The sequence below is a fragment of the Puntigrus tetrazona genome, chromosome 7 (assembly GCF_018831695.1).
Source record: "Puntigrus tetrazona isolate hp1 chromosome 7, ASM1883169v1, whole genome shotgun sequence".
NCBI classification, from domain to species: domain Eukaryota; kingdom Metazoa; phylum Chordata; class Actinopteri; order Cypriniformes; family Cyprinidae; genus Puntigrus; species Puntigrus tetrazona.
Window position 1 is genome coordinate 36,694,380 of NC_056705.1, and position 12,946 is coordinate 36,707,325.

Here is a 12,946-nt window from a genome sequence, read left to right on the forward strand (position 1 = left end):
CTGAAAACAGCTTTTGCATCTTTCTTAGCAATCTTGCTGAAGGTCCTGAGATTCATTTCAGCTTGCTTCCTTGGTTACCCCGGTATTCATATTTTCAATAGTAGTGATCAAGTTAAACGAATAAAGACAATTTGCTAATTATTGCTGCCGCAGTGAAAACCCTATGGTTTATAGCTCCTATGTGTTTATTAATATCATTCTTGTTTTAACATCAGTCGTTGCTGTTTTTGTCCAACTATCCACAAATGTCAAAAGTTTGGTTGAAAATGAATGAATGAAACTGCTGCAATTGAAACTTTTTAAAATATCAATAAAATATATTTATATAAGTCAAACCTTAAGAAATATGATCTGGTGAGGCTTTAACCTATTAATAACTTGATGCTTTGCACTTGATTACACTTAAACTTAGTGTATAAATAAAGTGTTTATTATTATTATTATTATTATTATTATTATTATTGTTGTTGTTGTTGTTGTTATTATTAATAAACGGGAGGGAATGTGTACGTGGGACAAACTAACTAAAAAGACCAACATCACAGAATTCACACTGCTAATATTTACCGACGTTTTCCCTCCAAAATGATGTCACTTCCTGCGGAGCAATGTAATTCTAATGATTGGAGAAAGTTATCGATAAACACCTGTGCAATATTTCTTAATAAATCGTCAGTTTCTGACCAAGTCTGGTCAAAACAAAAACTAACTGCCACGACTTTAACATTTACAGTAAGTGCATTACGCCATAAAATTGGAGAATTGAGTTTATTAAGAAAAAACAAAGCGAAAGAAAGTAGCGTTCCGTTTGGTCAGTCAGGGCGGGACCAGTCTGGGAAACGCTCGTGCAGAAGGGAAGCAAGAGAGAGTCATCACGCGAATGTTTGGAATTCCACTTCCGTTTTGTGGAATTCAAGAAGTCTCCACGACTTTAAATCAGCTTCTCGCTCTGCACGTCTAGATAAGAGGCGCTAATCAAATGGCTTCTTCGCCGCAAAAATCACCGTCCTCGCCGAAGTCGCCTTCCTCCAGGAAAAAAGATGAGACTTTTCTTGGAAAAATTGGAGGGACTTTAGCAAGAAGGAAAAAGGCAAAAGAAGGTGTGAATTCGGCTTAAATATACGGTTAGCTGATGTTATAAGCTGTCTGGTTCTCAAACAAAAAGGTGTCAAATAAATCTCTCCGCTCTTTTAAGAGCAGTGATGTTTAGGCATCTATCTGTTAGATTAGGATAGCTGCTGTATATAGTTCTGGTACTGTACACTGGTACTGTATTTGCGCGTTTCATTGTATTTTTATTTATTTATTTTTTTTTTTAAAGTGTAGTAGCCTACGTAATAAAGAAATGCAATCTCATTAAATGGGCCTATGTAGGTACATAAAAATAAATAAATAAATAACATTCTGTAGTAATTACTGTTAAGATGACATTTTAAAAGTTGCTTTTAATCTCGTAAAAAAATCTTTCTTTTGTATTTTATTAACAATGTAAAGTGTAAGTACAGTTGAACTACAGTAGTCTCAATTATGTGAGTGTTTACACGAGCCTGCACGTCTCTGCTGTGACCATATAAGGAAGAGAAGTGGCTGTCAAATACTTATTGTGAGTGTGTGGGTAAAAAATATGAAGATATTATTTCCTATATTTTTACATTAGAGTTATGAATATAACTTTACTGTGAGAAATGTTTCTTAATTTAGTTATAAAGACACAATGCATGCAATTTTTTAATTAGTAATGAAATTTAACTGTCATTTTTTATATATATATATATATGCATGCATTTTAGTCCAACATTAAATAACATTTAACATTAACATGAAAAAGATCTAAGGGTTAAAATAGCAATTATATATATATTTTTTTTAACTGTCTAAACAAAAACATTTAACATCTAAACTTTTTTAAATAGTTTTACACTGCATATTTCATTTCATTCTTGAAATCAGTTCTTATTCTTTATTCTGAATGTAACTGCTGATCCTTTGGCACTCATATAGTGTGGAAATGATGAAGTTGTTTGGCTGTTTTTTGTTTGTTTTTTTTCGGTCCCATGCGGCACGAGACGTATTTAGTTTGCTGCTGTGTTTATTTGTGGTTATAGACGTTCACCGACTAAAAGAAAAGAGAAAGAGTATCATACCACAATAGGAAATACAAACTGGCGCCCCAAGAGAAATGAAAAATGTTAAAAGTTAATTTTTAAGCTGTAAATCAGCCATCATGCATGTTCTAAACCTTTCAAGTTTATTCAGAAGCGGGGAAGTCGCTTCCCTTGCCCTCGGCTGACCGTGTTTAAAGCATGTTAGAAGCGGCTATGGCAGGATTCAGTGTTGATTAAAAACAGGATGTCGATATCTCTAGGGATCTGTACCGATTCTTCTTCTGGACTGCCTCTCATGTGCTGCAGCATTGCTTTAGTGATTGGCCGGTATTGATGGAGCCACTGGGCAGATGGAGACAGAGAGGGTGTTTAGAAGATCACCTGCATGAGGGCCGGTTGAGACGCCACATGTACTGATTCACAGGATAGCAGACAGGGTCAATTAAATGAGAGATTCAATGGAACAGCGAGATTTGGAGGCTTAATCTATAAGCATTAACTATCACTAATATGTTAACAGGTTTGAGAGTTGCATGTCCAATGTCCACTATAGCAGTACAAAAAGCCAACTAGTAACGCATTTCCCACTGACAGCATGCCAATAAAGTGAATAACATAGAAGTACACTTAATTGTATTGAATGTTCAAATAAAACAGTGTTTTTTCATCTAAAATTGTATTTTTAAAGATAGTACTTTAGAAAATGTATTGGCTGAAAAAGGTCAGTTAACCTGAGTGTACTTAAAGAGAATACACTTATATATACTGTATTTCTTAGCGTACGTACAAAGAGTGTGTAAAATGTAACATTTTTACTATAAATTACTGTAAAGTTTTAATAATCTTTTGTCATGCTCTAAAATGTACCTTTATTTTGATATTTTGATACACTTATTTTTTGACTAACATATTAAAGCACATGTGGCGTACTTTAATGTAAGTTGTTAGACTACTAGGTTGTTACGTACATTTTAAAGAATGTATACTAAAATTGCAGCTTCATTATTAGAAATGTTCAATTACAAATACAAAGTTTTGTTATGAAGCTCTATATATCGCAGACCGATAACTCACCTTTGTATAAACACATTAATTGCATTGCACCGCTGATTATATGCGGTTATTTCATATGTTAAATTTTTGCTGCAGCAGTATTTCTTACATGCTCACAACTAATTATAAGTAAGTACTCTTTTTAAAATTATGTTAAAGTGTCTTTCTTTTTCATATAGGATTAATAAGACTGCAAATGATTTATGTACAGTATAATATTATTGTCTGCATATTATGCATATATTACAGTAAACATTAATAGTAATACAAAAAAGAATAAGAATTTTAAAAGAGTTTAATAAAATTATAAAATATTTTAAATAAAAATACACTCTTCACCTTGTTCAAGTGGTTTCTAAACATTCTCTATTTTGATGAATATTGCACAATTTATTGATTGAAGGTCTGAGTTGTAGTTCTTTTGTTAAGCAGAACGTGTTCAGGGATGAATGCATAGCATTAAATGAGACGCTTTGAGTAGCCCCCTCCCCACTGAGGCCAATACTGAATAACTGACCTCCAGCAATGAGAGGCACAGCTTAAAAAGACACAGCGCTGACAGCTGTTTTTCTGTCTATCTATCTAGATTCAGCTTAAGGTCAGTAAAAGGTCAGAGTTCAGAAACATGCATGTTTTAAACTCAAATCTTGTGAAGGTGAGTTTAGTATATCGTGAGGTGAAGCATGGCTCAAGATTTACAAGAGTAGTTACTGAAACGTTACATTTCTTCTTTTTGTAGTGTCTGAGCTCCAGGAGGAGGGAATGAATGCCATTAACCTGCCCCTCAGCCCAACTCCATTTGAGCTGGACCCCGAAGACACTATGCTTGGTAAAATTTCTCAACTGATGATTTGTAAAGAATGATAATCTGTAATAATAAAGGTTGTTGTATTTCCCATTTATCTCTCAAAAGATGAGAATGAAGTCCGTACCATGGTTGATCCCAACTCAAGAAATGATCCCAAACTACAAGAGCTATTGAAGGTAAATCAGACCCAACATGACTGTAATAAACTTCCTTCTTTGATCTTCTTCACTAGTTTTGGTATTTTGGTAAGGGCTTCAACTTCAAACTTTGAAGTATACTACAAGTTAGTCTAGCATTACTATCATCTATTGTGCAAAGGACCCATGTTCAAATTCTGATATAATATTAACAATGGAAAATGTGGACTGAAAAGATCACTTTCAACCAAAATATTAAACATATGTAAAAGTAACGTCTCTGTTATGTATGTACCCCTTGTTTCTCTGATGGAGGGAATGGAGATGTTATGTTGTGATGTTATTTTGTGCTTGGAGCCTGGATTCACTCTGATTAAGAGGAAACGGCAATGAAATTTGGCTAGTGGTATTTGCATCCCGAGCCACTCACTGTCATATGGGTATAAATAGGCGACAGGTGCAACCACTCATCAGGTTTTGCTGAGGAACCGAGAACCGCTCCCTGGGACAAAAAGTCTCTGTTTTCTCTATCAGAGAACGAGGGCTACATAAATAAATGAGACATTGCCTATCTGTTGGTCACTGAGTTATGTCGTGATGACAAACTGGGATCCAAGGAAAACACCATAATCTGAACCCTGTCACCACCTATGGCACTGCAAATGTCGACAAGCAACCACGTGTCAGACAAATGCTATATCATAACCTTCCCATCTCCCCAGAGCAAATTTGCTGACCTTGGTGCCTGCAGGGGCTACAGGAGAGTCATATCACTGCTGGAGAAGTCAAGCTGCTGTTTCTGAGATTTCTTAAGAGAAGGGACTTCGACCTTCAATGAGAGACTGCTTCAAAGGGCAGGGGGTTTAGTGTCTACCACCACTGGCAGCAGAGCACTTAGGTCTGCTGCATCCTGTCCAGGAGCCACACGTGGAGGTTCCACAGATCTGGACATAGGTGCCACAGGGTGCTGTACCCCTGAGAGAGAAGGCCCTTTCTCAGAGGTATGTGCCAGGGAGGGGCTGTCTTGATGAGCATGAATTCCGGATACCGGGTCTGGGTTGGCCAAAATGGCGCAACCAACAGGGCCATTCCCTCCTCCTCAGACAGGGCAACTAACATGGCCATTTGTGCTGAGGGGGTCATCGGCTAGGAAATGGTACAACTGGTAGTGGGAGGATTCAAGGAAGACAACAGGATTATCTGAGATTACAGAATGAACAGGCAGAACGTCCGTAGTATGCGGGAACTGGCCAGAGACATGTGGCGAGGCATTGCATCTCCCAACCGCAGCCTCTTAGCCGCTGGCAAGAGGGAGCCTAACAGGTAAAAGTGAGGAAGCTATGCATCGCACACTGTCAGCCCCTCTGAGCATATGCCTCTCCCTTAGGCCAGCAGCAGAACAGAACCTGAAGAATTTCCACTCGGACCCTCCTACAGGGACCATTTTTTAAACCTCCAAGGCAATTTAGTGGCCAGCTAGAACATGGGGGGGTGCCACACTTGACACACCATCTAAGGTGACGATACACCACGGGACGACACAGTGCAGGAGGCCGCTCACTGTAATGATCAAGTTGAGGTGAGGCCATCAAGAAAGCGAACTAGTACTACCCTTGCTTTAGTGCCTTGGCTCAGTATTCTTGCAGGACAGCTAGGCACGCAGGGCAGAGATGGCTTGGCCCACAGGACTGCAGGCTTTGGACATTGAAGAAGCTGACAGCTTACAGGCCTTGGACAGGAGACGAAGACTCTTCCTCCAAGTGGTGTCGTTTTGCACTCTCCACCTGGGGAATGTCAGCGTGTCCCCTAGCCACCCCACCATTGAGGGTAGTGAGGATGGGGAAGTCAGACAAGCAGCTTCCACCAGAATGGTATGACGGGTAGTGGCTTAGGATGTAAATACCATTAGCCAAATTTAATTTGTTGTTTTCTCTTAATTAGTGCTAATCCAGGCTCCAGTCAAGACCCTGTAGAACTCGTAGTGACTGACAGATAGGGAACTTGATTATTTATTTATTTATTTGTTTATTATTTATGAAATTTGACAATATTAGAAAGCAATATTGCAATGTTGCGATTTTATAGTGCAAACACAAAATCAATCATGGATAACTTGTAGCTCATAAGTGTAGTTTTGCCATACAATTGTTTTTTTCACACAGTTTATTTAATTAGTAATTTTTTTCCCAAGTTCCCAAGTATCTCCGGTGTTTAATGACAGGTGCTTATTGACTGGATCAATGACGTGTTGGTGGGAGAGAGAATCATTGTTAAGGATCTAGCTGAGGACCTCTATGATGGGCAGGTTCTTCAAAAACTCTTTGGTGAGGAATCTCTTCTGGAAAAGAGCCTGTATTGTTGTTCCAGTAAGACCCAGTATTCTATTGTGTGACCTACAAATTGTGTATTTCTTGCCAGAGAACCTGGAAGGAGAGAAGCTGAATGTGGCTGAGGTGACTCAGTGTGAGATCGCTCAGAAACAGAAGCTGCAGACGGTTCTGGAAAAGATCAATGACACTCTCAAAGTTTCCTCAAGGAACATTAAATGGAACGTTGACTGTATGTAGCTTTGGCCTCTTCTTTTTTTCTTTTGCTTGATATATTTTACACACTGTCTTACTGTTCATTGCCAACCAGCTCTCCCTTTTGCAACAGTTTGCAACAGACTTTTTAAAAATCTTCGTAATGCAAATTGTAGGAAGATGTTGATCAATGGTTCTCATTTTACATTAGCAATGAAAACAGTTTATTGTACAAAAGTAAAAACAGTAATATATAGGTACAAATAATTAATGTCCCTAATATAGATTGGTCTAGATGTGTGTGATGGTGTTTTTTGGTTGTTTGCGTTTATGTAAAGCACTGGGGTAACCCTTGGGGTGTTTTTAGTAGTGCTATGTAAATAAATAAACCAAACCTAATGATTATGAAATTTCATTAAGGGAATAATTCCAAAAATGAAAATGTAGTGTAGCTCTCCTAGGTGTAGTTGAGTTTGTGCCTTGTTCAGAACAGATCTGGAGGAATTTAGCATAAAGTCACTTGCTCACAATGGGTGCCATTAACGGCTGATAAAAACATTAACCTGCCAAATTCTCGTGAAGCAAAAAGGTGCATGTAATAAATCTGACAAGAAATTTTTAACTTCACATCTCATTGATCTATAATATTGCTTTCTCTAGTGAAAACGTAGTCTTCAAATATATATATATATGTATATTAATGTTTTCACTATTATGCAACTTTAATTATTTAAATTAATGGACTGGAGGGGTGATTACTGTGATGTTTTTATCAGCTATTCGGACTCATTCTGACAGCACCCATTCACTGCAGAGGTCCATTGGTGAGCAAGGGACATAATTTCAATTTCAATTTCTCAGTGTAGAATATGTAACATGAATATACATTTAGAAGGCATTTCAACTTTTGCTGCTTTGCGTATTTTTCAGCTGTTCATGCCAAGAACATTGTGGCCATTCTTCACCTGCTGGTGGCTCTTTCTCAGCATTTCCGGGCCCCCATCAGACTGCCAGACCACGTGTCCATTCAAGTTGTAGTGGTTCAGGTGCTTTTTTTTTTTTTTTTCCTGTTCATTATTTATAGCTTATTTATTTAATTTATGCTTCCAATTCACAATATTGTTTCATTTTAATGTTTTTGTCACAATCTGCTTTAATTGTGACACTTTCTAGTCCATTCTAATGTAATTCTAATGTCTCAACGTGGCAGTTAACATAGGAACGAGTTTACCTTTGCACCAATATTCACTCTGATAGTGTACAATAGTTACAAATGCAGAAACTTTATTGTGCTAATTTTCTGATATTAGATTATATACATAAGATCATAAACAGTTTCTTGCACTTTTTTTTACATTATTTAGAAAAATGTTTCTCTTTCCCAACAGAAACGAGAGGGAATACTTCAATCTCGGCAGATTCAGGAGGAAATTACAGGCAACATAGGGTATGTTTTTATAATTATTTACAGTATTGCAAATTAAAGATTAAAAATGTACAATATAATTGCATACGTTAACACAACAGTTGATGCAGCTAACAGTGAACGTCAACTAACAATGGCCATTAATGTAAGTTACAAATATATATTTATAATATTTGCAGATAGTAGGATATTACTGAAAAGGATACTATATATCGTTAAAAATGATTAATTACCCTCGTAAAGTCAACTAACTGCATTTAATACAAATGTAAGCTGTTATACATTACAATAAAAATGTTTTCAAAAATGTCACGTTCAAAAAAATGTTGCATTCAGATTGCACTTTTTTTTATTCTTTTAAAGTGTACCATTTCCTTAAGTTTCTCTTTTTAAAAGTGTGCTAAAGTTATTCTTTGCACTAATGCCAATTTATGCCTTAAATGCAAATGCTAAAACCTTTTACGAAACAAATCGGGAGTATAAAGCAGATATCTTATTGTTTAATACTGTATGTTGGGTCTATGTGAGTATGATGTAAACAGGGATCCGGTGGCTGGAACATGCAGTGACATGCCAGTCATGGAGCTGTGGTGTACAGTGTGTATGTGTGTGTGTGTGTGTGTGAGCTTCTGAGCAGCTTTGCAGTGGTTCTAGAGGTTGAGCACCGGAGCTGTTGCTCTGCCAGCTCTTCACTGCTGCTGCTGATTAACAGCGGTCCAGCGGGCTCCAATCAGCTTGGGAGATAAGGCAGAGAGCAGCTCCTTGGCTGCTGATGTGGACTCGGGCAGCAGCTGCTGAGACATGCCTCTGCCGGGGCAGAATTGACTGTGTGGAGACGAGCCGCTGCTGGGCAGACGTCCACTAGGCCAATATCCTGGAACCCAGTTCTGTTTGATCGGCCCGCTCTTGGGACCGGAGCATTCCCTTCCCCCCTAATCTTTTTGTTTGCCTTTCATCCTGGCACTCTTGATATGTCCCTCTGAATTTGCTTATTATTTTGCCATTTAGACTGTTTGTAAAACCCTTTCATTCAGACATAAATAGATTGTTGATCTCTTTAGTTTTCCCAAATTGATATTGAAATAATAATGCTCTTTTCATTCCTCAGGGCATTGTCTGGAAGATATGGTATGTATTACATATAATTTGCTTAAATGTAATCTTAAATTCAGTTACACCTCAGATTCAATTAAAGATCTATCCATCTATCCATCTATCCATCTATCTATCTATCTCTCTCTCTCTCTCTCTCTCTCTCTCTCTATATATATATATATATATATATATATATATATATATATATATATATATATATATATATATATATATATATATATATATATATATAAGCATAAGAAACTTTACAATAGGAAAATAATTTAATATAGTACCATATAACAATAATTATAGGTTAATAATAACGATATAATAATCATATAAAATAATAATATTTCAATATTTAAGTAATACTAAATACTTAAATAAAAAAACATTATTTTGTACAATAATGCCTCTGGATAAGAAATATTAGTTAAATAAACCAATGGCTATATGATCAGCATTGAGACAAAAGCTATAATATACAGGTTATCAAACTTATGTATTGTGTTTTTTATACATTATTATACAGCTGTAGTAAAACTGTTAAGACCGCCTATGAACTGACCTCATTCATCTGCTAAGTAGCCAATTGGTTAAACTTGCAGGTGCCATTATTATCTCAACTTCATTTTTCTGTTTTAGGGTCCAGATTTTAGCTTCAGTGTTCAAATGTGTTTTGCAGCCACCGCACATCTTAACATGCTTTGTAAAGCGATAAAAATGAAATTGGACTTGGTATACCTTCTCTAGCGCTGCCTTGCATGTGAGAAATCATGTCTTATTTCGCAGAGCGAGACGCCTTTGATACCCTTTTTGACCACGCGCCAGATAAACTGAATGTGGTGAAAAAGGCAAGTGCAGATTTCACTCTATTTCTTAAGAGGTTTTACAAATGGAGAGCTTTGACTCTTTGACTCTGATCTTTTGGTCTTTTTTATCAGACTCTTGTTACATTTGTGAACAAGCACTTAAACAAGTTGAACCTGGAGGTGTCAGAGCTGGAAACCCAGGTAACGTGACTATGATTCGACTTGAGGTGAGTGTCAGTAGAGGGAGATGTCCAGAAACTGAAACTTTGAATGTTTGTGATCTCCTGTAGTTTGCTGATGGCGTGTACCTGGTCTTACTGATGGGACTCCTCGAAGGATACTTTGTGCCCCTCTACAACTTCTTCCTCATCCCTGAAAATTTTGATCATAAGGTACTGTAAATTATTGTGAAAGTTAGGTTAATAATTTAAAACATAACCCTTTACGGGAAACGCATTTAATTTAATGTAAAGGATTTAGAGTTTCATTAATCAATAATTCATTGGATGTAAAAAGTGTAGCTCACCTCAGTTTTTACAGACCTCAAGGACAAACCTCAAGTACATTTGCTTTTTAATTTGTCATATATGATGTTCTCTGTGTATGTTTATTGATCACTGATATTTAATAAAAGTTTAAAGGAAATCTGTTCATCACGCGAAGCAATCATGTCCCTTCAAAAGACTCAATTCACATGGATTACTTTTACAATGTCTTTAAAATTTTGCTAGACTTTCAGCAGAAATATTTAAAGCGGAGCAGTCGTTCACAGTAAAACCTAACATGCATTATTTTTTGTTTGTCCCTACTTTAATGCATTATCAATATAAATGTTTTCTAAAGAAAATCCTGTATGTTTTATTCAATTCTTCACGGACCTTCACGGACTCCTGAGGGGTTCATGGACGGATATATTACACAATCTAAATTAAATTTTACTGCCACTATTTGTATTAAAATTGATGTTAATTTCTCATCACGGTGTTGTTTTGCATTGTATGCATTAGGTGCACAATGTCTCATTTTCCTTTGAGCTGATGCAAGATGGCAATATGGAGAAGCCGAAGCCCAGGCCAGAAGGTAAACTTTCTTTCTCTATTAGAACTGGAGATCACATGGTTTCACAGTGCTTGATTTTTTTAAGGAACGGTCATGGCATGTTGCCTGATTGCAGTAGTTTATTGTAGTTAAGGGGAATTGCCATGTGTATCAGTTTAACTGATCTCTCCGTTGCCTCCTGTCCTGCTGATTTTAAACACAAATGAATGTGAGGTTAATCACCAGATGGGGCTGGAGTTGCGCTGGAGCTGCTTTACCCAGAAGGCTTGGCGAATGTCCCGAATGCATGCTGCATTTACAATTGCATTTCATTTGTTGCAGCAGAGTTTCTCTGTGTAATCACAAGGCTTAAACAACATCTGGTTAATTTGGCTCACATGATCTAACTGAGAATAAGCCTCATGGAGGGTTCTCAATAAACGGTTTAATTCAAAATACACTGGTAGCACAACATTTTTGGCGTTTATTATTATTAGTGTTGGTAAGACAGGCATCGGTATTATTACTTGTTGCTGGGTGAAGGATTTTAACATGGCTAGAGATAAGAACATGATATTGACATGGGGGTGGTCTGAATTTTTACTTGGATCTTCGTACACCACTACGGTATTGACAAACGACAAAGGACCTAAATATCTCTATTATCTATTTCTGACTAATCTGTCTAAAATAAAGAAAACTGGTTGCACTGGGTTATTTTAAGGACTAATTCTCACTATTAACTAGTTGCTTATTATAGCATGCATATTGACCGTTTAATAGTACTTTAAAAGCACATAATAAGGCTTCATGTGCTTTTTAAGTACTATTAAACAGTCGATATTCTTTATTAATCATATCCCATAGCTACACTTAACCACAACCTTACTAAGTAATAAGCATGAGTTAGGAGTTCAATGAGGCAAAAGTCATAGTTAATAGTGAGAAATGGTCCCCACACTAAAATGTGAGCAGTTTCAGTATAACTTGCAGGAGTATTTAATGTCATCTATTGGAATACTAAAACACCTGCTCTAATAGGATGACGGTGCACGTTTATCTTCAAAGGTCGTGCAAATCTAGTTGTTAATGTGTTTTAGAAGCAGCACTTGACATAAGCAGTTGAGATGCCAGGTATGTTGAGAGAGCGAAGATAATGTTTCATACGGAATTAACAATATAGTCGGCTCCTAACATACCTCGATCATGATCATATCTTTCGTGTGTCTCCTCAGATATTGTCAACTGTGACCTGAAGTCCACGCTGAGAGTCCTCTACAACCTCTTCACCAAGTACAGGAACGTGGAGTGAGAGAGAATCTCTACCAGACAGAGATGTCCAAAATGCTCAATATAAAGATATCACATTCTTATCAGTATTATCTTTATATATATATATATATATATATATATATATATATATATATATATATATATATATATATATATATATATTTATTTTTCAAATTATGTGTATTTTTTAATTCCACAAGACGATTTTACAAAATATTATTTTTGGATTAATATGGTCATGGAAAATATATTTTAAATATATTGTGTGTTGTGATATGGGTGTTCATGTACATTTTTTTTCCAAATCTCTTTGCTCACTCTTGGCTGTTTTTGCTACGACGCTTTAAATTGTCCAAATGCAATACAAGTCACTTGCACAAATTTATATATTTTTATGATAGCAGAATAAAAAATGTAAATAAATCAGAAGTAATGCTGTCCTATCGTTCTTACAGAATCATAGCCTATCGATGCACAAGACTGTTTCTTTATTAAAAAAAAGTCATATGTGGATTTGATTAAAAGAGATTTTCTTAAATGTTTTAATTTGAAGGTCGGTTTAAGTCAGCATGATTAGAAAATGAACTTCCCATGACATCACCACTATTTCCTACGTACAGCAAATGAAAAACCATACCAAAGAGAGGAATATCA

At 36.4% G+C, this 12,946-nt stretch overlaps 1 protein-coding gene across 1 annotated transcript; it reads left to right on the forward strand.

Moving 5' to 3' along the window:
• The first annotated feature begins 831 nt into the window (after positions 1 to 831).
• parvab (parvin, alpha b) lies at positions 832 to 12,458 on the forward strand. Its single transcript, XM_043243125.1, has 13 exons — positions 832 to 1,100; positions 3,898 to 3,987; positions 4,072 to 4,142; positions 6,325 to 6,427; positions 6,522 to 6,662; positions 7,556 to 7,671; positions 8,014 to 8,072; positions 9,160 to 9,179; positions 9,942 to 10,003; positions 10,094 to 10,162; positions 10,252 to 10,353; positions 10,969 to 11,041; positions 12,235 to 12,458. The coding sequence occupies exons 1-13, from the start codon at positions 980 to 982 to the stop codon at positions 12,309 to 12,311; spliced, it is 1,104 nt and encodes a 367-aa protein (XP_043099060.1). The 5' UTR covers positions 832 to 979; the 3' UTR covers positions 12,312 to 12,458.
• The last annotated feature ends 488 nt before the right edge of the window (positions 12,459 to 12,946 follow it).

Excerpts from the sequence above, each read along its gene's own strand:
- parvab (XM_043243125.1), top strand. The coding sequence starts at position 980 with ATGGCTTCTTCGCCGCAAAAATCACCGTCCTCGCCGAAGTCGCCTTCC. Across the intron at positions 4,143-6,324 it reads AACTACAAGAGCTATTGAAG|GTGCTTATTGACTGGATCAA; the intron begins GTAAATCAGACC and ends GTTTAATGACAG. Across the intron at positions 6,428-6,521 it reads GGTTCTTCAAAAACTCTTTG|AGAACCTGGAAGGAGAGAAG; the intron begins GTGAGGAATCTC and ends ATTTCTTGCCAG.